At 40.6% G+C, this 27,711-nt stretch overlaps 1 protein-coding gene across 1 annotated transcript in view; it reads right to left on the bottom strand.

Annotated features, from left to right (window-relative positions):
* The window catches only part of Plcl2 (phospholipase C like 2), a 183,492-nt gene that overhangs the window by 33,646 nt on the left and 122,135 nt on the right, over positions 1–27,711 (bottom strand). The window contains exon 4 of the mRNA XM_031347833.1: positions 5,167–5,242. Within this exon, the coding sequence (XP_031203693.1) occupies positions 5,167–5,242 (76 nt within the window). The remainder of the gene's footprint in view (positions 1–5,166; positions 5,243–27,711) is intronic.

The following is a 27,711-nucleotide window of genomic DNA, read 5'->3' as shown; positions in this document are numbered from 1 at the left end:
GAGATACAATACAATTATTAACAGTCACAGCAGGGGAGAGGGCACACACATACAGCACGTGGAATGCTAATGCACAGGTAATGGCGTCTCCAAGCTTGAATAGAGTGAAATCACTCTATTAAGTCAGAGTCTTGCTACAGATGTATGTCAAGCACAAAACTGAAACACATATTTAAGATAGCAGAGTTATTATATAGGACTCAGAAAAAGTACGACTGGACAGGCGAGGGAAAGGGTAATGAAAACCTGACTCTCTGGAGGACTTACACCCCTTCAGTTAGAAATGTTGTACCCAGAGTGTATGTGGAAGCCCTATTGGAGCTTCTACACAGGGCGGCTGGGTCGGCTGGGTTTATTTCTGAGTGTTCCCAGTCATCCTGAAAGAACCGGGACCCCTGAGACACTCATCCTGAGAGAATCCTGGAGACAAGGGGCCAAGCCTTGCGCAGCCTCAGGCCTCAGCTCACCCAAGGGTTCTGTAGACCATGTGTTCCTAAGACTCACTGGGGCTGGCCACAACTCCAGAAATGCCTCAGTTCTACCTTCTAATTTCTTTTTCTTTTTTAACCCCTTCAGATCTTATGCTACTTTGATCAGAACTCTGCCAACAGTTTGGAGGCAAATCTTTGTTAGCAGTTTCCGTCCCCTGAAGCCCCAGTTAGCTCCTCCAGCTGACTTTGGTTTTCCTGCGTTAGTACTTCTGTTCATATCTCTAAGTCACTGACTAGACTGCTCTGAATTCTCGGTCTGAAGAAGGAGACTGCTGGTCTTGACTCTGCCACTGTGAGGATTCAGTTCTGACTGCTTCCAGACCCAGCTTTCCGTCAGTTCTCAGTTCTCCCCACCTTACTAGGTCCCTGCCAGCAGGGCACTCCTCTTCCATGCAGGTGGTCTGCAGTGTGAATGAGATTGCTTCTCTCATACCTCACCCCACCCCCAGCCCTCAGCCAGGACCACCACGAAGCTTCTGGCAGCTCCGGAGGCTGCAGATAAGCAATTATCACTTATTTGGCCACTGCCACTTGTTCAGCTCTTTCATTTCTCAGATTTTGCTGTTCCTGTTCTCTTTGTCTTTATGGATTTTGAAGAAAAGAAAAAGGCCCTGTGGTTGTTTTAATGAGGTTTCAAGAGGGAGTGGAAATTAAACAAAGGTGTTAATTCTTATCAGAAAGTACACAACTGATTTCCTCCAGAGACAATTTCCCACTTACAACCACCTGCTAAAAGCACGCGTTTCCTTCGAGTTCATTTTCCTGATGGTCATGAAGCAACTCAATGCCGTGATGAGAAAAGGCAAAGCAAGGCTACACGCTGGCCACGGAAAGGTAGGGACGACAGGGAGTGGTTTTTGTTTTTTTAAGAATTTGGCAGTGTTTACAATGTTTTAAAAATACTTTTTAGATGCCTCTTCCTCTGCAGGTTCCTGCTCAGTTCCTGTGTTTCCGACTACGTTATTCACCTGAACAGCCCTGTCGTTTATTATATCTTGGTCTTACTCATATGGTGTTCAGACACTGCCTCCTGCACCACCTTGCATGACCCAGTCTGCAGCTTCAGCTGGCACTGTTGAGCCCTGACTGAAGGGATACCCACACCAAGCTCCCTTTTCCCCTTTCACGTCATGTTCCCCCAGGCAGGGCTTCCCTGTGCAATACTCTCCTCTGGGTTTTAGCCTTTCTCTAAAAGCCACATTGTTCTGCTGTGTCAGAAAAGGATCTACCACGCCTTTAGTCCCAGCACTTGGGAGGCAGAGGCAGGCAAATTTCTGAGTTTGAGGCCAGCCTGGTCTACAGAGTAAGTTCCAGGACAGCCAGGGCTACACAGAGAAGCCCTGTCTCGAAAAACAAACAAACAAACAAAAAAAACAAAACAAAACAAACAAACAAAAAAGGATCTGCCCTCTTCCTCAGACAAGTATCCTATCCTTTCTCATGTCATGGTTTCCATTTCCTAATTCTGCTTGTCTTTTTTATTTTAATTGTGTGTTGTGTATGTCTTTTAACATCTTACACTTCATTGAGTGCTACATATTCCTAGGAATAGAGCTTCCTTATTAAAATTTTCCTTACCTCCTACCCCCATACTTCTCTCTGCTAGCAGCTTCTCCTGAAAGAATAAACTGCAGAAGCCTTGCCACTCATCTGTGCTGTTCCCAGGCCTTGCTCTCCTGCCCTGCAAGGCTCTGTCTCCCTGGGGCTACAGATTGCCTGCCCATCATGGTTGGCAGTCTTTACTAGAGAGGTAACCTTGCCTGCCCAACTCCCTCTCTACTCAACACCCAAGATAACGCTTCTCTCCCTCGAAATCTGTTAAAGCTCAGGGAGCCCAAGCCTCGGCTCACTGGGTCACACTGGTCAAAATTCCTATTTCCACTGAACTGTTTAAATGAAATGTTATTTAATATGAGTATAAATTTGTGTTTAAAAGCTAGAAAAACTTCTCAGTTTTTTCTTATTTTGGTAACCTATACCTTCCTTTCCAAGACCGAAGTTCTGTAAACATTAAGAATTACTTCTAAAGCAAAATCTTATACAGATGTCTTTTGAACTCAATACAAATTAACAAGTCTTTATATGACTAATGATTGTATGCCCTTACAATAACTGTAAGCATGAGAAATGAAAGATCAGGGGTCTAAGTATTTCTGCATCCATAGCAAAGGTAACCAAAAGATAATCTTGGCTGGTCTCGTAATGTCTTTATGCCCAGGGCACCTGGAGCCTAACAGAGCAGCCATTCTCTACCCATCACTAGATCAATCCCTGGTGTTCGACACTCTGCTTAGTAGCCCAAGCATTCTGTTTCCAAAACCAAGCTGAAAAACAAAAACCCATTATAGAAGACATCAGCAAATTTCATCAACCAGGGAATTTGCAAAACTGACATAATCAAATAGCTGAATTAATAAATACTTCCCGTTTAAAATTCAACAAAATTCAAAATACTTGTACATGTGCTTAACAGAATACTTAATAAAAGTCAGATCACATTTTGCTAGTTAACATTCAAGCCACACTCTGCACAGAATACTAGAACAGATGTCTTGGGTAAGATACAGAGTGTAACAATATACAGTGTTGATGCTGTAGGAAGCTATCCTGTTCAGAACCTGCAATGCATTAATAAAATGCACAATAACTGAAGTCTATCAACTGCAGAAAACAAGTGAATTGAAGGGTCAAAGTAGAAGCCCTGGAATCATGAAAGGTCTTCAGACAACACTGGGTAACTTCAAAAGTACTATGAGCTGGCAGGGGAGCATGCAGAGTCTGACTACAGGGAGAACTCATGAAATGTGATGGGCTTGGATATGCAGGGAAAGGCAAGGCGAAGGGCAGCCTGTGCACCAGGTACTACTTCCTCAAGCTTTCACAAGCTCCACCATATTGCAACTTGCTCCATTCAATTCTGCCTTTTAAAATTCTCTGCATACAGCTGTTTAGCCTTGAAAGGATCAAAACACCAATGGCTCTGCATCACTTCAACTCAACATTTTGGTCATGAATATTTTCAAATATTCTGCATGATTTGAAGATTCCAGAAGGATAAAACTAGGCTCACTTATTTTCCACATTTTGGTATGCAAGAGCTACTAAGAGCCTTATGCATGTAGAAGTTCAAAAATATTTATGAAGTGTAGGAGCAGATGGAGTATGATGAGTCTTCTATACTACTGGCAAAATGGTAGGAACTTGGGTGATGGCCTTGTTGTATACTGCGGGGATCAGATTTGCATCCAGACACCCTGGCAATCTCATGCATAACTCCCTGTAGGATAATGACAAAATGGCATTTGGATGGATACTGTACGGAGAGCTAGCTTGGAAAGGACTAGAAATAAAAACATAATTTTGCTAACAGTACTTTACAGAAGAAGAAGAAAAAGAAGAAGAAGAAAGAGGAAGAGGAGGAGGAGGAGGACGAGGAAGAAGAGGAGGAGGGCGAGGACAAAGAGGAGGAGGAGGAGGAGGAGGAGGAGGAGACGACAACGACGATGACTTTTGGGAGTTTGTTGATTCGTCTAATATTCATTCAGGGAATACCAAAAAGTTTCACACATGCCTTCATTTACAACCTACTTTAATTCATTTATGGAAAAAGTAACTTTTTAAAAAGCACAGCAATTAAGTCAGGTATAGTGGTGCATGCCACTATAAAAATCCCAGCACTTGGGAAGCAGAGGCAGGAGGACCTCTGTGAGTTTGAGGCCAGCCTGGTCTACAGAGTGAGCTCCAGGACAACCAGGGCTGTTACACAGAGAAACCTGTCTCAAGAAAACAAAACAAAACAAAAAACAAAAACAAAAAACAAAAAAAACCAAATAAACAAAAAGGCCAGCAATTGTAAAAATCTGTTTATTTTAAAGAAATCTCAGAAGCAAAGTCATCCTTATTTAAAACTTGAAATATTCATGTTAGAACCAATCTGATACTTGAGATTGAAAAACTGAAAACACTGTATTTTTTATTACAATATAAGATAGTTTAAAAAAATCACTATAGCAACAAATATCTACAGATGGTCCCTGATTTATAAGGGCTCAAACTTTTAATTTTTAAAGCTTTATCATGGAGTGAAAGTGGAAAGAATGTATAGCTAAGTTTTGATGTTGCCCACCTCCTACCACATCTGGAAATGAACACAGTAAGGAGCTGTAAAGGGACTGTCCTCCTTGATAAGCCCATCCCTTTGCTCCAGTCCCTCTCACAATAGAGACCACAGGTGAGTGGCAGGATGTCTGCATCCAACAGAACTGGGAAGAGGTTAATGCAGACTCTCAGTCACAGCCTCATGCTAGAAATGCCTGCAGATCTTGTTTTGGAGACAAGGCCCCACTCTGTAGTGCAGATTGGCCTTACATTCACTATCCTACCCTGGAATCCCAAATGCAATGCAATCCTGGGATTACAAATGTAAACCACCATGCTTGGATCATCTGCAGATTTTTAATAGTTATGAATCTCCTAGCCAATGCTTCAGACCAATGTTAATGTATCCAGGTAAATCCATTAACTGGAGTTGAGAACCACTGAATTAGTGTTTTCTTTAGCCATGGACAAATAATAATTGTCTTATTTTCTTCTTGACAGAGTATCAAAAGGAAGACTTAATTTTGAGGCAAACAGATGACAGTATTAACTTTGTTTTAAAGAAACTTTCACTCACCTGCCTTCTGACAGTGCACAATCTTCTCATACACAGCATCTGCGTTTTCAATCAGTGCCTTGAGGGACTGTATCATCTGCAAAAGGAACGCCCAGACATGAGGTCACCCTGACAGCCACCACACACCACATACATCTTAAAACAGGCAGAAGGGATGTTCTGGCTCCCAAGGATCAGCATTCTATGTAGGTAAAAACAATAAAACCATACATCTTCATATGTTTAAACAGTACTGACTAGACATGCAGTCCAGGTGTAGTTAGGCTAGTAACCACTGAACTTGCCCAGGGACAATAATGGATGAAAAGTTATAAATAAGTAAGTGTGCTCAACCTATTTAAGGACTCTTGGGCTTTTTTGTTTGTTTATCTGTTTTAGGGGGTACGGTCTTCTACTGCAGTCCAGCATTGCCTGGAACTCATTAGGTGGCCCAAGTGGCCTTAAAATTGGACAAATTCCCACCTCGACCTTCTAAGTGTTGGGATTCTAAGAGTGAGCACTATGTCTGGCTTTGACCTGAGTTTTGTCACACATACCCCTTTTGGTGATCATCTTAACAAAATGTTCAAATTCATTATATAAACAGCCCTAACACGTAGAAGCTTTCACCCGTTTTAGCCAAAAATATCTTCATATAAAAGTTAGTAGGGCTGGAGAGATGGCTCAGCAGTGAAGAGCACTGTCAGCTCTTCCAGAGGTCCTGAGTTCAATTCCCAGCAACTACACAGTAGCTCACAACCATCTCTAATGGGATCCAATGCCCTCTTTTGGTGTGTCTGAAGACAGCTACAGTGTACTCATATACATAAAATCAATCAATCAATCAATCAATCTTTTTTTTTAAAAAAAAAGAAAATTAGTGTAAAACTTCAAGATCTAGAGGAGCGATGCACTGGCAAAGCACTCTGTAAGCACACATGAAGAGTCTAGCTTTCAGTGGGCAGCAGCGGCACACATGCACGATGAAGGAAGCGGAGGAGAGGGAGGTCAAACCGCGTGCATCAGGTGATACTGTGCATTACAAATGATATGGCAATGCAAATGGCAGCTCGTCTACCCCAGTAAGGTCTGCAGTATCAGGGTTAAAAGCCTGATCATGGACAAGAGGTGATATGACTTCAAAGGGAGCTTGTGCCTCCTGAGTATTCAGTCAGTCATTGGCATCTCCTTACTCAGAGGTGTTCCAGATTGGTCTCTGCTAAAGTCCGTGGAGAGATCTGTATGCTTTCTTTATTCAGGCATAAAGGTGCCCTAAGAAATATTTTGTTACAGCTAAACCTGAGATTTAAAGTTGTTTCCTGGCATCCACAGTGTTTCAATGATCTTAATTGATTTCCTAGCTGTTATTAGCTTGGGATTCCCACAAGGAAGCTGCCTTATCAGACAGATTGTCTCCAGAGAGGGTGAAAAAGATTAGGGATTAAAGTTTACTGACAACAAAGTTAGTCTATGGAAAACTACTTTACATATTAGAGAGAAGTTAGTCAGCTCCCCTGGCAAATTGGGAGTCTGTCACAAATGCTCCAAGGAATCACTCCCAGGGCTAAAGTAATGTATTATTCATGAGAGGTTAGCAAGAATGAGACCCCTGCTGCATACTTCTGACAGCCCAGAAGAATGACATAGTTGGGTGTTAGCTTAGGGCTGCCAAGGTAGCCCAGCGGGGAAGAGCACTTCCGAAGGAATCATTTACACCTGGCTGTTTGATTTTGACTTTGACGGGACTGCTACCTGCCTACGTGATCCCTGACATTTGCCATGTTTCTGTATACTACATAAGGCTGATTCTTATTTTGTGCAAATACACTCAGATCCCACACCTCTTTGTGTCGTTTCTGTTTGTCACTCGCCGAATTCCTTGCCCACCTGGTCAAAACTCTCATCACCCTGCTGAACAAGGGGTCCCCAAAGAAACCCAGTCGGTGGCACCACCCTAAGGACTAGGTCAGACAGATTCCCTGGTAGGGTAGACAGGGAGGGGGACATGACAGTAAACTTCCAAGAAGGCTGACATAACCCCCCCCTGACCTGAGACAAAGCCTAGCAGATTAAGACAAAGGCCCTGTATTTGTTTTCTCTTGCCTGTAGAGCTCCTGCTGATAGAGTTGATCAAGTTCAAGGGCAGATCAGGGTATGTTCTGAACCCTGACACATCAGTTCTGGGCCAATCAACCATCCCATCTTTCTACAAACTAACCAACCTGAAATTAGGAGAGAGGTTTAAGGAGATACCTCTGGAGATGAGAGCATACTTTGGGTTCCTAAGTGTCCCTTTCTGCTGTCAGAAGTGTTTCTGTTTTCCTAAGTGTGCCTCCTCGCCCCACTATGAGCTTTTCTTCAGCTGCCAGTTTTGTCTGTTGTGTTCAAGTGCTATCTATCTAGCTCAGGATTTTTCTGGCTTTTTAATTTTTTAACTGGCATAGAAAACTAACTTGACCAAGACCCCTATTCATGAACACTTAGTTCCTTTAAACTTTACCTTATTTTCTTTTGTATTACTTATCACTAACTGCCAGCATCATTATTTCGGAGCAATTAAATATATGTAAATTGAATTATTTATATATATATGAGAAAACCATATTGTTACATTTATTTAAAATATACTTTAATGCGTCTCTTAAGTGCACTGAAGCCTTAAAGCTAGTCAGATAGCACTGGTCAATTTCCTGTGCTCTAAGACACCGGAAACATAGCTTTACTGCTCACACAGGGCCCAGAACCACAGCCCAACAGATGAGCTTGCACTTTGGAATTTAACATTTTAACATTCGTTCTCCAAGCTCTGAGTAATTCATGTAAATTAAAATATTCTATTTTACAGCTTAACATATTGAGCAGGCAGTGATAAGACAAATAGTTAAGAATTCTATTGTGCTGATAGAGAGTCACTTGTGCCATTACAAATCTGCATACTGAAAAGGTCCAAACCGTCATCAGCGACCTTTGTTCAGCTTTGAAGTTAGCTAAAGGAGTTATGTAGAAACAAGCACTTTCCAAGCAAGGTTGGAGGTTGCCACAGCTCATTATCAAAGAACTGACCAACAGCGGTCCAAAATAAAACAGGAAAAAGGCAAAGTCAAGCAATGAAATGAACCTAGTTCTGAGGCACAAAAGCAGGAGGGATGGAGGAGAAAGCCACAGCCTCACCACAGGACCACGCACATATGTAAGTCACCACAGGACCACGCACATATGTAAGTCACCACAGGACCACGCACATATGTAAGTCACCACAGGACCACGCACATATGTAAGTCACCACAGGACCACGCACATATGTAAGTCACCACAGGACCACGCACATATGTAAACTCTTGAGGCAGAAAAGGTATGTTTGCATTTATGAGTTCTGGCCCTGTGTATCCTTTTATGAGGATGATATTAAATCTCCCGGAATAACTCCCTTACTATAAAAGATTATTAAAGACATCACACCTCATAATTCAAGGACTAAAAAACTGGCTCAAGGAAGACTTTTGTAAATGGTGGACGTCACTGCAAATGGTGGCTGTCATGATTGAGTCTCCATTAACCCATGAGGCCTAGTAGAGCATTTTCTACTAGCTCAAAACTAGCTGAATGAGTATGCCTTCTCTTTGAGGGTTCACCGGCCATGCTGCCAGTACACTACTAATTTCAGTGTTACTTGGAAAGTCTGCTGTGGTGAAGCTCAGAAAACCAGCAAACCACACTGGTACTATGAGAAGAACTTTCTAGAAAAGAGGTTAAATCAGTCTATCCCTTTTAGTTGTAAAATGCATGAAAAGCTTGAAAAAAGTTTGAGAGAAATCCCAAAGGTATGGACTGGAAAGCTCTTCTGTCTTCTGTGCTCCAGAACTCAGTGTGTGTGTGTGTGTGTGTGTGTGTGTGTGTGTGTGTGTGTGTGTGTGTGTGTGTGTGTGTCCACGCATGCGCATGCTTTTGTAAGTTACATCTTTGTGTGTGCAGGCTGAGATCCTCTGTGTACTAGAGTCTAAGCTAAGTGCTTAGGCAGAATTAGAAGATGATGTTGACACTGAAACTGAAGCAGGGAAAGAAGACATGCAAATGAACACCTACACTGCTCTGTTATTCCAGGCATAGAGCTGCAGCTGTGATACATCCCTTAGTTGGTGCAGCCGTTTCGCAGGGTTTGTTAGGACATCCATGGTGATGTGTAGGTAGGGATCTGTGCACGGCTCGGGTTGTATTATAGGGTCCTTGCTGATAGCGGTAGTGACCGTGTCCTCCCATTTCTCTTAAGCAGTGTGGACAAAGAAAGATGGCTAACATTCAGGGTGAAGAGCAGTACTTTGTCTGAACGAAAGCAGCAGCAGCAGGGACTCACAGAACATGTTATGGGGGAATTGCAGAGGGAGGCATCCAGAGAGAACAAAGCACAGAGTAAAGAAGGAGCAGAGTCAGCAGGAAGAAGGCAGGCCTTGCTAACACATTCACTCTGCCACAGCTGCTGTAAATGTCTGCACGACTTCCTCTGGAAGGGGGAACCAGTGGTCTATGGGAGTGTATCTTTTTATAGTTTGGGGGTATTTACAATTCAATTAATATTTGGTCCCTAGTCCTTGCCCAGAGCACAGAATTCAGTAACCTGCAGTGAAGCCCTCTGGCCTGAAGGCCCCATGTGGCTGTATCAGGTATGACTGTCTTAAGCTAGAAGGACAGGGCTAAGTGTGGACTTTCCTAAGGGACTGCTTGGCTGCTGTCTTCCTTTATTCCACTGGTCATTATGGCTGAATGAAAAACGTAGTTCTGAGGATTCTGCAGGTACAGAAGGAGAGCGATCAGTAGAAGGCAGTTCCTACCTGGGTGTGCTACTTTGTAGCTAGCTGCAATTATAGTATGGATGCTGGTGGGATGAGTCAAGGCATAGTCACTCACGCCTCCTCCAAAGTTTAAGTGCTGTATCTCACAGGACTGCTCACATGATCCATGTAGGTTCTTAGACTCACAGATGTAAACACCAAAGAGCTAAGCCACCTACTCAGGGTCCTCTGCTACTATGGTGAAGGGACTGAAACTGATAAGTGGGCCTGGCAATTCACTTGCCTTTAAAGCCCCCAATACTACTACTATCTTCTGTAAAAATAGAAAGGTACTCCATTCAAGGATATTCAAAAGCAGAGGGAACTGTTTCACTCCTCAGAAGAACACAGAAAGAAAGCATCATGTCCATGACTACATTGGCTCAACATTGTGGCTTTTATTCTTAAATTATAAAGTTTATTTTTCCATGCTGGAGATCACAGAACTTGTCCTGCTAGCAGTATATTACTGCTGATGAGCTTCAAGACCAAAACTATCTCTTCAAATGATGTTTTAATATAACACCAAGAAAATGCACATTTAAAATATTATAGCAATAACCAAATTACTTAATTTATTACTATAAAAGAAATATCTTATACCTACTGTGAAAGCACTAGTGCACTCTCACATCAGAGTACAGATAAAAGCAGTAGTGTGTGAGATAATATTGAGAGCGGAGCCAAAATGAGTAAGTTACCTTAAGTTGTCCTGTCTTCTCTGTGTATATTACACTGATACGTCAAAAGAATGCAAGGCCAGAGAAAAGGGTTGATTTCATAAGCACTATTTACAAAACTGCAAGTAAATTAGTTTCATCCATCTCTCTCTGTTCATCACAGAGGTCTAAGGCTTGGCACAGCACTCACAGCCCATTGCCAGGCGGAACAGCCAGCCATATAGGTATGGGCACTGTTTATTCAGTATGAAAGACTTCTATACAGTCACTGCTAAGGGTTTGTTTGTTTTTTTAATTAGGGACTTGTTTACTAGGAGCTCCTAAATTTCTAACACTAATGCATTAGGAAAGCCTCAGAAATAATAAGTATGCTCAACTCTAACATAGGCTCACAACTGTCTGTACCTAGCTCCAGGAGGATCTAATACCTCTGGCTTCTCTGGCACCTAGAACCCATTCTCAAGTGCACACACACACACACACACACACACACACACACACACACACACAATTTAAAGATAAATCTAGCACAACCACACATACATACACACATACATACAACATAGCCTCTTTTGTATCTTTGTATTTTTATTTTCCTGGAGACGAGTCTCTCTATGTAGCCCTTGCTACTGTGGCTTTCCTGGAGACAGGCCTCTCTATGTAGCCCTTGCTACTGTGGATTTCCTGGAGATGGGTCTCTCTATGTAGCCCTTGCTACTGTGGGACTCATGGTAAAGACCAGGTTGGCCTTAAACTTTGTTATTGATTTAAGTTTTATTGCATTATGATGAGAAAAGATACATGATTTCAATTTATCTGAATTTGTTGACATTTAAAAACATATTTCAAGTAAATGGAATTACATCATATTCTTGTTTTTCTTTTGTACTCTAATTCCTCCTAGAGACCCTCCCCTTCAATACCTGCAATACCTTTCATTTTTCTTATTTTGTCATATTCTTTAAAATTTATAAAATATTGTAACAATAAAAATGAGTGTTATAAAAATTATTTGATATGAAACAAAAATCAATTGAACAGTCTTATGTAGATGCTTGTCTACAGTAATACTGAAAACATGTTTTTCTCACTATAAATTTTAAATAACTCCAATCATATTAACTGTATATTTTAAAATAATACATCTCTACCAGTGTTTTTAAATGAATATAAATAGTCTTTTTGTTTGTTTATTTGTTTGTTTGTTTTGTTTTTAATGGAGCTTAAAATCTTGGCTCTTATTGTGGTACAAGCCCAAAATAAGAACAATTTTTACACATTGCATTTCATTGTAATATGGCTGGACTTCAATGACCCTCATATCACCAAAGGATTTTACCTCCATCTTAGCTAAGCTAAGAGTTGACAGTTCTGCTGCGCCAAGGAATAAATTGTAGGCATGATTTTTGGATAGAGATTTCCTGCTATGGTTAAAGCTATTTGACTTGAGTGATTTGTCTTCATTCTCAGTCCACAGAGAACAGGTTACATTCATTTAAGAAATGGTGTGTGTATTAAGATGGTCTATCCATAAAGTCATTCACCAACTGTTTCAGGGAACAATGGTTCTGCTTGGAGGGTGGCACAGACATTAGGTGAGGGTAAGAATCTGGTTCATTGGCTGTGATGATGTTGAAAAGCATTCATCTCAGAGAAAGAGTAACTTATATAAAGTTCTCTTCTTCAAAATTGATAAAATAGTTACAAACATCAAGCAAAGCATTCAATCTCACTCTTTGTTGTTCTCTTAAAAGCTACCTCCCAAGTTAATTGTTTATGTTTCTTTTGGGTATATAAATATTTTGAAATATGTAAGCTGTTCTGAAAACCATAGTATAGTACAAAAACATCAAATAAACAATCCTACTAATAGAGAGGCTGAGATAGGAGAAGCCTGATTTCAAGATCATTATGTGGTACACAGCAAGACACTGTCATGTACAAACAAGCTGAAAGTGTATATGGATTGTACAATACTGGACCGATTTTTCCAATTACCAAATTAGAGAGACCATTGAATGACAGTCAACAAATTTCTAATTCCTTATATTTTTGGATTTCAATCAATTAGGATATGTTGGTAATATTAATTTTCATATTAAGGTATTAAGGAAAAGTAATTGTCACTTCTTGTTGTTTTTGTTGTAAGAGGTGGAATTAGGTTTGTGTGGGTTTGTTGAAAGATTACTTTCTTGCTTCTTCTAGGGTGTAGTTTTACTCCTTATGTTGGTGTTTTCCATCTATTATCCTTTGTAGGGCTGGATTTGTAGAAAGATATGTGTAAATTTTGTTTTGTCATGGAATATCTTTGTTTCTCCATCTATGGTAATTGAGAATTTTGCTGGGTATAGTACCCTGGGCTGGCATTTATGTTCTTGTAGGGTCTGTATGACATCTGCCCAAGATCTTCTAGCTTTCACAGTCTCTGGTGAGAAGTCTGGTATCATTCTGATAGGCCTGCCTTTATATGTTACTTGACCTTTTTTCCTTACTGCTTTAAATATTCTTTCTTTGTTTAGTGCATTCGATGTTTTGATTATTATGTGACGGAAGGAACTTCTTTTCTGGTTCAATCTATTTGGAGTTCTGTAGGCTTCTTGTGTGTTCATGGGCATCTCTTTCTTTAGGTTAGGGAAGTTTTCTTCTATAATTTTGTTGAAGATATTTACTGGCCCTTTAAGTTGGGAGACTTCACTCTCTTTTATACCTATTATTCTTAGGTTTGGTCTTCTCATTGTGTCCTGGTTTCCCTTGATGTTTGGGTTAGGAGCTTTTTTCTTTTGTTTTCATTTTCTTTGACTGTTGTGTCAATGTTTTCTATGGTGTCTTCTTCCCCTGAGATTCTCTCTTTATTTCTTGTATTCTGTTGGTGATGCTTGTATCTATGACTCCTGATCTCTCCTAGGTTTTCTATCTCCAGGGTTGTCTCTCTTTCTGATTTCTTTATTGTTTCTTTTTCCATTTTTAGATTCTGATGGTTTTGCTCATTTCCTTCACCTGTTTGATTGTGTTTTCCTGTAATTCTTTAAGGGATTTTTGTGTTTCCTCTCTAAGGGCTTCTAAGTGTTACCTATGTTCTCCTATATTTCTTTAAGGGAGTTATTTATGTCCTTCTTAAAGTCTTGTATCATCATCATGAGAAATGATTTTAGATCTGAATCTTGCTTTTCTGGTGTGATGGTGTATCCAGGACTTGCTACGGTGGGAGAATTGGGTTCTAATGATGCCAAGTAACCTTGGTTTCTGTTGCTTATTTTCTTACCCTTACCTCCTGCCATCTGGTTATCTCTAGTGCTACCTGACCTGGCTAAGTATGACTGGGGCTTGTTCTTCCTGTGATCCTGGTTGTGTCAGAACTCCTCAGAGTCAAGCTGTCTCTGTGATCCTGTGATTCTGGGGTCCTGTGATCCTGGGCTTGTTAGAGCACCTGGGAGTGGAGCCTCTTTTGGGTGTTGTGGGACTGGCTGCAAAATCTGCACCCAAGGTCAGCTCATAGCACCAGCCCAGACAGACTGGAAGCAACCCATGCCACTGGGCTGGCAGAGTTCCTGTGTGCTTGGGTCCTGCTAGTCCCAGTTACTCCTGGTGTTGGGACAGATGTTGTGTCCTCCTCACCTCTGATCCTATGGTCCTCGGTCTTAAACTTTTGAGATCTGTCTGGCCCTGCCTTCTGAGTGCTAGATTAAAGGTATTTGTCCCCATACTCTGAACATAATAAAAAGTTATACACTGGAACTGGGTCATGCTATGAGGAATGTGTGCAATGAAACTCCATTCATCTTGCTATCCACATTGAGAAGCCAGGGAACTAGCTATCTTTAATGAATCTGCATTGTCAGCAAGAGTTGTGGTCATCAACTTTTTTCAAGACCACTATGAAAATACTATTTAAATCACAAACTGTTTCCAGACTAACTTGTCTGGTTTCTTCATAACATTTCACCTCTACTTCTAGAGTTTTCACAATGAAATTATAGAAAATTATAAGGGGAAACCTAAATAAATCTTTTAGAAGAGCCTAAAGATTTCCTCAAGCCATTTCAAAAAAAGAAATATCCTAGAGTGCTACTACATATAGGTTTCTTGGAAGTATAGGAAGTAGGGTAGGATTTAAACAATGAAAAATAACCTTTGTCTCAATTCATTAGAGGAAAGCAGAGTTTGTGGGTGGACAGGAGAAAAGCATCAGCCTGGAGGAAATGTGGAAATCTACACTTTAGATTTGAGATTCATCACAAACTCTTAATTACTGTAGGCAGGATGAGCCCTGATCACTGTAGTCAGGATGAGCCCTGATCACTGTAGGCAGGATGAGCTGCCCTGATCACTGTAGGCAGGATGTGCCTTGATCACTGTAGGCAGGATGAGCCCTGATCACTGTAGGCAGGATGAGCCCTGACCACTGTAGGCAGGATGAGCCCTCATCACTGTAGGCAGGATGAGCCCTGATCACTGTAGGCAGGATGAGCCCTGACCACTGTAGGCAGGATGAGCCCTGATCACTGTAGGCAGGATGAACCCTGACCACTGTAGGCAGGATGAGCACTGATCACTGTAGGCAGGATGAGCCCTCATCACTGTAGGCAGGATGAGCCCTGATCACTGTAGGCAGGATGAGCGTGATCGCTGTAGGCAGGATGTGCTGTGACCACAGATAATCATCAGGGAAGGAGGCAATGAGAGCAATGAGAAAGTCTTGTGAGGATCTCCATCACTAGCTAAAAATCAGGCAAAGCTTAGCTCTGAAATTTGGAAAATTTAAATATTCTGTGCAATTACTGCAGGTATAATTTGTTTGAATTCGTGAAGAAGAAACTTTAAAGATAAAGGGACCTCCAGGAACCACTGAGGAAGAAGGGGCTCAAAGACTACGAAATCGGGGTGGTGGATAGTTATCAATAAGCAGTGCTCTACAGGTACAACAGAGCAGGTGAACATATGAATGAACAGTGGGTCTGATAGCGCGAATACGATGTGTGTATGCTCAGCTCAGGATAAAAATCTCAGCATCCTGAGGCAGAGCACAAAGCTGAGGACCACCTACCTGAGGGGCCACTGCATGCAATAGCTTTGCAAGAGCAAGAGTCAGTTTCTTTATGGATGTCCAGTAGGCTGACTTACTCTCCACTGCTGTTCCCATACCCAGGAGTACTTGAGTAAAATAGGAGAGAGGAGGGAGCAGGGGAGGAACACAAGAAGGGAAGGAAGGAGGGAGGGAGAGGGACTGGGCATGGATCTGGGCAAGAGTTGGGGAGAACATAATAGAAATATATTGTTTGAAATTCTCAAATAATTAATAAAAATACTAGTTAAAAGATAAATGAGCCTCATGGTGATGCTCCAGAGTCACCAAGTTAACAAGTACAAAGCAATACCAAATTCTAAACACAGGAGTAGCCAGAAGAAAAGAAAGAGCAAGGGTATCAGGGAACGTTCACTTAGAGTGAAGCGAGAGTCTCTGGACAGAAGCTGCGTTCGTCATCCTAGAAGCTCTGCACTGACATTTGGTAATGCTGGTAACTGTGGAGAATACAACTGCAGTACCAACAGTTCTATAGCAATGCTGTGTATGCAGCCCTGGAAATTATCTCATTATATAAAACTGCCCAATTAAAAATACAGGGCTTTATAAGAAAAATGAGATTAAGGGCACAACACTGAAAAACCTGAAACCACACAAATCAAATAAATACCACCAGATGACAGCAGCACCACGGATTTACACTCTGTGACCTTGAAAAAGCCCTGAAGTAGAAGTGGGCACAGCTTGTGCCGTGAGCCACTCTGAAGTAGTGCAAGAAGAGCATCTGAGATCTCACAGGCCAATCAGCTCACAGTACCACACACGGATGCCCATAGCTCCTAATATACTCACTGAGCCTAGGGAACTGGCAGGGATTTAACATTCAGTTCATCCCGGTACAGTTTTCTGGTTCACCTAGTGTTACAGACAAAACTGCACATAAGGATGTGTGAAATTTAAGTTATTGGCAAAATGTTCTTAAACATATCAATTGGGAACAAATTTGCATTTTCAAATCTTGTGTAATCCCAGCATTCACTATAGAGGGAGACTATTTCTAAATATTTTTTTCTTGCTTGCTTGCTTTAACAAAGTATAATTTTAATCCATTTTCTGTCATATTCAACCAAAGCTTAGTGGTGGCATCACACAAGCCTGCTTCCATAATGTACTCAATTGTTCTTATACCTTGTGGGAGAAGATGTCCAGTGATAAGGCACTATGCCGTGTACTGGGAGTTGTGAGTGACCCCTGGTCCCAACCCAGGAAGCCAAGAACTCTCTACCTTTCCAATCTGCTCTAGCCTTTTAGAATACCCATGGGAAGTCTTCAGGGACCAGAGAGGTTTTCCTGGCACATAACCTTCATCCAAGCCACAGTGCTTCCTGAAGCTCTTATGCACTAGATTGCAGCGTGTGCAGCAGTAACAGTCCACTTTGCATGGCTGAAATTCCACATTATAAAAAGCCTCTCTGACCACAGTAACTATTTCTATCACTTGTCACTCTAATATAAACCTATATTCATTCACATATTTAGAAATCTCATTTACAGATGAAACTTCAATACAGCTTCAGAACTGAATCTCATAAACAGAAGATAACATCAAATGTTTATAATCCACAGTATAGTACAGGCACTTTGTACTGAAATAATCAATTGAATTCAGTAAAAGTGTTATAAGAATGAATAGTATCATGCAGTCAAAATTATTTAAAAACCAGGATTCTTGCAAGATTCTTGCCAGTTGCAGTGGTAGCTTATGAAAGTAGCTAGACCAATTTGTTTATATTTGTGATTTTTTTTTTGAGAGGCACTTCCAGAGTTAGCCACTAGAAGTCCTCAGTAGTCCACATTTGCTAGGCAGGACGGTGAGGAGAAGGAAGCTGGGATTAGGGGAAAGACCACAATGAGGAAACTTGGAGAAAAATTCACTTCTCAAAGAATAAACCAAAGAAAATGTCAAAGAAAATCAGCTGGGCGGGGATGGAGATATAGACAGCAGACCCCACAAAAGTCCTAACAGTACAGCTTGGAGATCTAAACCAAATGCACACGGTCCACCAGCATACCCTGCTATACAGAACAGCCATCCAGGGCTTCTAACTGTCTCAAAATAAAGTTACAAAATTGATGTATGGAGATATTTATTTTACTATAAACTACTAGCTACAGTTTAAATTCCTGAATTTTAAACTTTAGATCAGTTCTAACCAAAATATTAAAAATACACGTGCTTTTTAAAATAGTGTTATTTTCAAACAGAATTTCCAAGAATATAAAGAATTTTAGATTTGAATTTGTATTATCTATAATTCTGTACAATATTATATTCACAAGGAAAACAAAAATGTTGAGATATAAACATTGAAACAGAACTTATATGCTGAAAAGGAACTCCATGGAATTATAGAGCTAATCCCAAGCTACATAATTTCTACCAGCTCAAGAAGTTTTCCTTGTTGTGATTTTCCATATGGAGAGTATGAGGAAGGCAAATTTGTGTATGTATAAATTATACCAATCCTCTTATTACTCCATTTTACAATCAACCTTGTATATTCAGGTGTCTTGCTGGGGAAGAGCTTGGCACGCGACATTTGGAAATGATCACTCTGGGGAACTGTATATTCTCACACATTAAACTAGTGCATGGCAGGAACTGTCCTACAACTTGCTGACCTGACAGATGAAGGTTCACAAACATCATCCTTTGCTGGGCCTTTGGTCATGTCAGCCTCTTACCCTCTGCATCTCTAAACTTACGATAGCATAGCCCAGGAAGCTTGGAACTTAGGTGCACAGTACACGCAATATCCTCTAGAGCACGGACAGCACAAAGGAGTGTGGCTAAGATGAAGGGATGAGCAGTCTGGGAGCTGAGAGGAACTTCTGACAGGGCCTGCGGGCAGCCATGACAGTCCTGTGGGATACAGACTACTGGCTTCTGCCTCGGGTATGTAATACAGGCCATATCCTTCTGTCGCCTTCAGTCTCTGAGTTTAAGACAGAGAATTTCGAGGTCATACTTTACATACAGAATAGTGAGAAGAACAGCTCAAGCCTGGCCTGAATCAGTCTACAAAAGGAAAGGTGAACCTGAGCTGCTTAAAGACATTTCTTTTTTTTTCTAGAGCACAAGTCACTCTTAGAGAGTGACAGGAACCTCACTCTTTCCTGTTTATGGGCCATCTAGAGTGCTGAAAGCTTGTTTAAAGTTATTGTTACTAAATTAATTACATTTCACAAACCATTTCAATTAAACATAGTACTACTGTTATTACTACCTATTTATATCATGTCTTTTCTCCAAGGAGAGTAAGGTGATTAAGAAATACCTAATTAGTTAAAAGTAACTGAATAAAGTTTCACATCTTTTCATTTGTTTCTCTCAGGTCTGGAGTAACCATAAATAGATGTTAGTTAAGAGAGAAAAGTAGCTGGAGACTTCCTCATAATGAAAAGCAAGACTTTCGGCACAGTGGTATTCTTGGCTCTGACAGAAGACCGCGTGCAAAGGACTGGCACACCACACTTACACACAAACCCAGATACTGCTCCTGTTGCTGAATGCCCAGCACAAGTGTGGCAGCATCTTCCCCTCTGTAATAGAGCTCACAGGTCTACCCAGGTGCTGGGGAGACCAACTTTCTGTTCTAAACTTTGAACTTCACTCTGCTGCACAGGGGCACGGGGGTCCTGATCTCTATGCTCAAAGTCCTGAAGAATGGCTGCTACTCTGGAGCTCAGAGGGATGCTAAAATATACACATGCATTGTACATACATACATGTGTGCAGCTTCAAGGGGTACAGAAAATTTTGAAAATTAAGAATGCCAGTGAAAATGAGTAATATTTATTGAGCATTTACTATGTTTAGGTTCTTGCATTGTTCTAGGAGAGGTGATTTCAAGAGTATTTTGTAGATAATGAAATGGCAAAGTAACCAAAGACATTATTTGTCAGCACCACACCAGCAAATAAAGCAAGATCCAACCACCTCTCCTTTCTTTATTCTTCTGTATCTAGTCATACATTGTATCCTTACATAAAAATACATGTGTGTACATTATGTGTGTGTTCGCAACCTATATGTGTACAATATGTCGAATACCTACTTAGGTGGTTTGTGAACTCTGTACTAAGATCCATCCTTTGCAAAAATACCTCCAAGGAGCCAGCTCACAATGGCAGGGAAAATAAAAGACAACACTTTCCAAGGTGGGGCTGGGACTGCCGGGTATTAGGAAATGGGTGAAGACTTCATTCTCCAGAAGCACAGTAGTGCAGTGTGGTGTCTCACTGGGGCCAGCTGGGGTGATGGAGGTGCTACAGGTGGGAAAGAAGCTGTTTTTTTTTTTTAACAACTTTGTAGTATATCTAACCAAAGCCCATGCACACTCAGTCTACCTCCTCTACTCTACCAGTCCACATGCTCCAGCCACTGCACCCCACACCACTGACTACGAATCAGCTCCTGGAACTACCAGGGCAGCACCACTAAGTCTGAACACAGGTCAATGGGCGCAGGAGTGGAAGGGAAGGTCCACAGGTGTTCATGCCTAGCTCCCTCTCATAAATTCTCTCATCAGCCCTCCTGCTTTTGACCCCAGCATCTGGGGCTGAAATGTACCTCAGATGTCCTTTTGGTTCTGGTGAGATCACCTCATACCCCTCAGTGATTAGGGAGTCTGTGTCTCTCTACTAAGATAGGAGGCATGTCTATTCACCATCAGAAAGGATTGTCACGGAATAAAAGGACATATTACCCCACTTGACATAGTCGTAGAAGTGGGATCCACAGCAGGCATTTTGTTGGGTGGGTGGGGCCCAGAACGACCTTTCCACTGCCTAGGAGGGGATGGGTTTTCCAGTACTGGCCTCTGGCTCTAGCACTCTTCCTAAGTCTCTCCTTTGCTAGACAGCTTGCAGACTGCTGTCAGTCATGCTTGGACTTAATAATTTGGAAAGATCCCTCTTCCCTTCCTAAAGGGAAGCGAAAGGAAATGAGGATTTTCGCCCTAGCAATTCCATCAATTCCCTTTTCTCTACCATCCCACCCCAAGAAATGCATGATTTGGCTTTAAAAAGAGAGCATGACTTAAATTCAATCATTTGATCAGTTCATTATCAGGCAGCTCACCCGTGACTACAGATACCACTAACTCTGTGTGAAGCTACACGTATTTTGGTTCAAGTTTTGTTGGGCTTTTGCACAAGGCACTCCTTGACAATCACTATTTTCTTGTCTCACACATCATAAAACAGACAGACAGACAGACAGACAGACAGACAGACAGACAGACAGACAGACAGACAAAAACCTCAAAGCCTAAGTTAGTCCCCATTTTCTCTCCTCTAAGAGTCTTTGATTTCTCCAGGCAAGAAAGACTCAGGAGATGAAAACATTTTTCTCTTACTAGGTCTGCAATTAAATTATGATCTCATGGACCAAAATGTCAAAATGCATTGAGTACATTAAATGAGAAAAACTTAAAATTGTAATTTAGGCTGGCAAAGATAAGTCCAGCAAGCACACTATGTTGAGATCCTCTTTGATATGCCAACATACTGTAAAAGTAGAGTCAGTACTGTGGGGCCTGGATTAGGAGGGACTCCTGCCACAGACACTTTAAACTCCTACAGTAGGAAAACATAATTGGTAAGGTTTAATGGTTGTGGTTACATATTCTGAAATATAAAATTTACAAACTTTTACATTATAAATTCTTTTCAGTTATTTAGAAATGTGCAAGCCATTCTAAAAATGGTTTTCCAATATCTCCTCTGAAATACATGACATTCAACTAAAATTATTTCAGATAATATAGATTTGATATGCCATGGGCACATTTTATAAGTTAATGTGAAAAATCAAATACAATTACTATTTTAAAGAGAACATTTGTTAAGACATTTGTAGGTTATGTTATGGAGTTATGAAAAAGTCAAATATACAACAACAAAAGTAGACCTTGACCTTAAGGAATTAATGGAAAATTAGTGGGTACCATCCAGTTCCATCTAACTATAGTCAAATAGCCTTTTTTATTCACAAAGACAGATTTGTAATGTTTTGTTTTGGCACAAGATAAATGACATAAAAGCCAAAAATATTTCAAGCCTTCAAGCCTCCTAATGACACAAACAATGCAAAACTCCAGCTGACCTCTTTCCAGTGTAGGAGTATAACCATTATAAAGACAATCAGTACGATCTACATTGATTTAAAAATAATTAAGGATTTCCGTAAACAAATGAAGACCCTCTTACATAAAACTTCCACATAAAAATGTAACATTCAGCTATTCATAGAGACATACATGCTTTAATTTCAACTGTTGTTTTTAAGTTAATTAGTAATAAAATCTTTATAATTAAACTTAATTCTTACTACATCACACTCTACCTCTGAGGTGATGTGACAGTACTGTTCTTGTGGGTCTTGGTTTAGAGGGAGAATGGCAGTTAAACACAGCAAACTGGAGGAACCTGAGGGCGAAATGCTGTGATGCAGAGCACCAGGAGCTGGGCAAGGGTTCAGTGGGTACAGTGCTTACCACAGAAGCATGAGACCTGAGTTTGTTACCCAGCACCCACCTAAAAGGCGGAGTGCAGCAATGACCAGAATCCTAGGCAGAGACAGGCAGGTCTCTGGAATGCACAGGCCAGCTGGCACAGCCAAACAGAGGAGCTCTTGTCTTACAAAGCTAGGTGAAGATCTGAGGAAGATGTCATGTGTTGGCCTCTACACATACCTCCACATGCATGTACACTCAGATGCACATGCACCCGGGGCACATTGACTTGAACCCACATACAAACCTTCCCCCCACCCCCAGTACAGCCAGTAGTTCTAGCACTTGGGGCTAAATTAGGAAGACTGCCAAGGTTTACAGCCAAAAAGAGCTACAGTGAGACACTGTTTAAAAAAAGAGAGAGAGAAAGAGGGAAAGAAAGACAGAGAAACAACCACAAAAAGAAAGAAGAGCAACGTGGACTAGCTGGCATCTTCCAGTGGGGAGCAGGCAGTAGGCACAGGCCATGCACACACTCCTCAGAAGTGTGGGGAGCAGGAGGATGAGGGTAAGTCTTCCTACCATGCAAAGGAAAGAAAACACAGTGAGGAACTGGCAGGTGGTGCTTAATTTGTCTTTCTTATAGACTAAGGCCAAAAGTAACATACTAGCAAAATGAGGGCTGCCAGCTTTATTAAAATGTCAATTGTTATTTATAAGAATATACCTGTTTGGATGGTAAAATTCAGATTCCCAGTATTAAATGTGCTGTGGAAAGATACTGAATAACGTTTGCCTGAATTCATGACCAAGTGTGCAGACAGGATGGCCTAAGTAGGTGTCAACAATTACATTTACTTAAGAAGAATTCTGTAACATATGATTTGCCATATAAACTGGATATTTCAAAAGCCTCATTTTCATGCAGTAGACTCCATATAAATTATTCCATTCCTTAGATTGCTATCCTCTAAAATGTGTTTCCACAATCAAAACACTTATGCCACAAATATAGACAAACTCACTTGTATTTATAAACAAACCCAAACCCAAGCATTACAATTAATAGTGTGTGTGTGTGTGTGTGTGTGTGTGTGTGTTATGTAGAGATGTGGGGAGGATATGCATACATGTGTGTGGCTAAGCTTGAATGCCATTTCTCAGGATCTTTCCACCATGTTTTTTGAGACATTGCCTTTCATTGGTTTGAAACATAATCTCTATTAGGTGAGGTTGGCTGGCCAGTTAGCCCTAGGGATTCATCTGTTTCCTCTTAGTGCTGGATTGTAACTGTACCACCATCACAATTGGCTTCAAATATGCAAATGTATATGTGCATGTGTATGTTCTGGGTATCCAAACTCAGGGGTCATGCTCGTACAAACAAGTACTTTGACGACTGAGCTATCTCCCTATCTTAACACTAACAATTCTATATAACTTCAGTCTAGTGCTACTGAATTTCTACACCGAGTATCATATGCTTCATTACATGACACAGAAATAGCTGACAACAGATTAGGTTAGTTCCTGATGACAGGGTCCTACATTTCTAAAGTTAAGGAATAACATGATATTCTTAATGACTAAAATTACATTATCAATGAAACTTATACCCTTTGACACAATAACATATTAAATAATTCATCCAAATGACGAATTTTGGCAAGAGTATTTTTATAAAGACAATTACATGTGTATTTCATACTAACTGAAATCCACACTTTGAAGATAGTACTGATAAACATCATTTGCATAAAATATCATCATTAACTGGCTAGAGTACATCTTGAATCCCACTAGCCCATGAGGGCCACTTAAGTCTTAAGTAGCCCTGAAAGTGCATTCTGTTTTACAGTATACTCCACTTGGGAAATCTCCAGGGTTTCTCACTAGGCCTTTGCTGCAAAAGGTGACTCAGCCACCCAGGAGCCAAAAACATAGGTCAGAAGATCAAAAGGACATGACCTCCCCTGTAGGCTCAAGGTCACAGGCAGCCAGGCAGCCCCAGGAGCAGACTGAATGCTATGGTAACATCAAATGTGGGCTCACAGCAGGCTACTTCCATTGTTTTGTCAATATGAAATTATTTGGAACTTGCAAACTGTACAAAATATACAAATTACTATATGACAAATGGCAGCTGCATTCTCTGCTTCTTTGAAAAGAATCCCCCCACACAGAACCTACACAATTACAAAAGAGTGCAGAGACAAAGCCATCATGATGACAATGGCATAGCTTAAGATACAGGCAGATCCTAGATGCTATACAATCATACAAAGGACTAGGTATTAGTAACATTTGCTGGTTGAGTCAATATGCAGTTCAGTGTTCAGGTGCTGGAGAAATTAGATGACTGCATCTACACATGAGGCAAATATCCTTAGGGTTCTCACCACCAACACCTTCTCCCTTCACTCTTGGCAATTATCTCACTTTATACAAATCACTCATCCAGATATAACAAAGAGATGCCACTTCGTCAAGATGCTGGAAGAAAAGTATTATTCATCTGACAACAATCTAGACACAGAGAATAGCTCTATTTTTTCCCCCTCAACAATCATAAAACAAGCTTTTTAGCTTGTCTAAATCACTTAGTGATTCTTACTTCTTATCTTCCTGCTCACTCCTACATGGAATGCCCAACCCTTTTTCTAGGTGATATTTAAAGTCATTAGGGTGATGTAGAAGGTGGGCCGTGGGGGGTGGGGGGAGGCCAAAGGCTCAGTGGCCTGGTGGTTGCAGAGGGGTAAAGGGAACAGTGTGAAGGAGTCACTTCTCAGGCATGCACACTGTGTGGCGCACCGGTCACTTCTCAGGCATGCACACTGTGTGGTGCACCGGTCACTTCTCATGCATGCACACTGTGTGGTGCACCGGTCACTTCTCATGCATGCACACTGTGTGGCGCACCGGTCACTTCTCAGGCATGCACACTGTGTGGTGCACCGGTAGGTGCTTTCCATATGTTCAAAGGATGAGCTACAGAACTTAGGTAACGAAGCATCAAAACTTCTCAGTTTCCTAGATGTTTACTCACTGAGGGTCTGATAAAAAGATAAGCTTGAAAGTCAGGATCTATGAAGAAACCATCTTCGAAAATATCTTATACCAAGAAGCTGATGACAGTCACAAAGTTTTATCAATTCCCTTCACCTAATAAGGACAGGGCACGAGGTTTCCAGTTCCTAGATAAAAGAGAAAGGAAGTAGAAGTGGTCTCCCATCTCCTGTGGTCAAGTCAGAGAAACTTTTGAGGCGGCTAGATGACCCTCCCACCTCCCTCCACAAGCTAAGAGGGTAAAACAGGAAACTATTAGGATTCAGATGGGCATCTTGGGTATGCACAAAAAGAAGACATTTAAAACCACAGCTTTGCAGAAACCCAGCATGCTGGGAAGGAGTGGAAGAGAAGTGAGTAAGGTGGGAGAGAAGGTGCTGCCCAACAGTGGAGTAGCTCACTCTATAGAAAGCCAGTCAGCGAGCCATACTGAAGACTTAGTAACATGCAGTGCCCCAGAGAAAGAGAAGGCAGCTTAATTGTTGTTCACCTGGGTTGAGAATTAAGTCCTTAAACTCTGTCTTAATGGCAGAAGGTGATAAAAGACTACAGTAGGAAATGACAGGTGGTAAGGACAGCAGCTCTCTCTTCTCTACCCAACTCTCTGTGTTCAGAATCAAGTGTGGACCATAGTTCACAGAATAAATTACACAAGGAAGCTAAATCCATCCCCATAGCTTCAAAACATAACCAGTCCATAGTGATGCATAGAAGTACAGATGTATGCATCCCTCTTTTAAACAGAATTTCCTATAGAGATCCTTGATAGAGAAAATAACTTGCTAAACAACTTTAAAGGTGCCTTAAATCCACGGAAACAATAATAATACAAAATACTTCTAAAGGGGTTGATGATATGGCTCAGCGGTTAAGAGTACTTGTTCTGGCAGAGGATTCTGGTTCATTTCCCAGCACCTCCATGGTGGTTCAAAACTATCCCCAGCTCTATAAGGGATCTGAAACCATCTTCTAACTTCTACCAGCACCAAGTGTGCACATGGCATGCACACATGTGCACACACACATAAACACACATAGGAAAAACACTTACAAAAAATTAAAGAACATTTCTTCTTTTTAACTTTTATTGCATTATGATGAGAAAAGTTACATGATTTCAATTTATCTGAATTTGTTAACATTTAAAAACTTATTTTAAGTAAACAGAATTAAATCATATTCTTGTTTCACTTGCGTACCCCAACTCCTCCCAGATACCTACAATATCTTTTTTTGTCATATTCCTTAAAATTTATAAAATATTATAACAATAAAAATGAGTATTATAAAAGTTGTTTGATATAAAACAACAATCAATTTAACAGTCTTATGTAGATGCTTGTCTACAGCAATACTGAAAATACATACATTTTTCTCAATATAAATTTTAAATAACTCCAAACATATTAACTATATATTTCAAAATAACACATCACTCTTAGTATTTTATAAAATGAACATAAATATCTAAAGTCTTTTTGTTTGTTTTGTATTTAAATCTTGTCTCCTACTGTGGTACAAGCCCAAAATAAGAGCAATTTTTAGACATTGGATTTCATTGTCATAAGGTTGTACTTCAATGACCCTCACATCACCAAAGGATTTTACCTCCATCATAGCTAAGCTAAGAGTTGACAGTTCTGCTGCACCGAGGAATGAACTGTAGGCACGATTTTTGGATACAGATTTCCTGCTATGGTCAAACCGATTTGACTTGAGTGAGTGACTTTATTCTCAGCCCACAGAGAACAGGTTACATTCATTTAAGAAATGGTGTGTGTATTAAGATGGTCTATCCATAAAGTCATTCACCAACTGCTTCAATGAACAATGGTTCTGCATGAAGGATGGCACAGACATTAGGTGTGGGTAAGAATCTGGTTCATTAGCTGTGATAATCTGGAAAAGCATTCATCTCAGAGAAAGAGTAACTTATAAAGTCCTCTTCTTCAAACTTGATACAAGAGCTACAAATGTCAAGTAAAGCATTCAGTCTCACTCTTTGTTGTTCTCTTTCCTACAACGCACCTCCCAAGTTAATTGTCTATGTCTCCCTTGGGTATATAAATACTTTTGAATATATAAGCTGTTCTGAAAACCAAAGTATAGTGTAAAAACATGAAATAAACAATACTACTAATAGAGAGGCTGAGATAGGAGAAGCAAGATTTCAAGACTCTTATGTTGTACACAGTCAGACACTGTCACGAACAAACAAGCTGAAAGTGTATATAGATTGTACAATGTTGGACCTATTTCTCCAATTACCAAATTAGAGAGACCATAGGATGACAATCAACAAATTTCTAATCCCTCATATTTTTGGATTTCAATCAATTAGGATATGTTAGTAATATTAATTTTTATATTAAGATATTAAGAAAGGGTAATTGTCACTTCCTGTTGTTTTTGTTGTAAGAGGTGGAATTAGATTTGTTGAAAGATTACTTTCT

The sequence above is a fragment of the Mastomys coucha genome, unplaced genomic scaffold (genome assembly GCF_008632895.1).
Source record: "Mastomys coucha isolate ucsf_1 unplaced genomic scaffold, UCSF_Mcou_1 pScaffold3, whole genome shotgun sequence".
Lineage (NCBI taxonomy): Eukaryota > Metazoa > Chordata > Mammalia > Rodentia > Muridae > Mastomys > Mastomys coucha.
The sequence above is the reverse complement of the archived record's forward strand: the minus strand, read 5'-3'. Positions and strand labels throughout refer to the sequence as shown.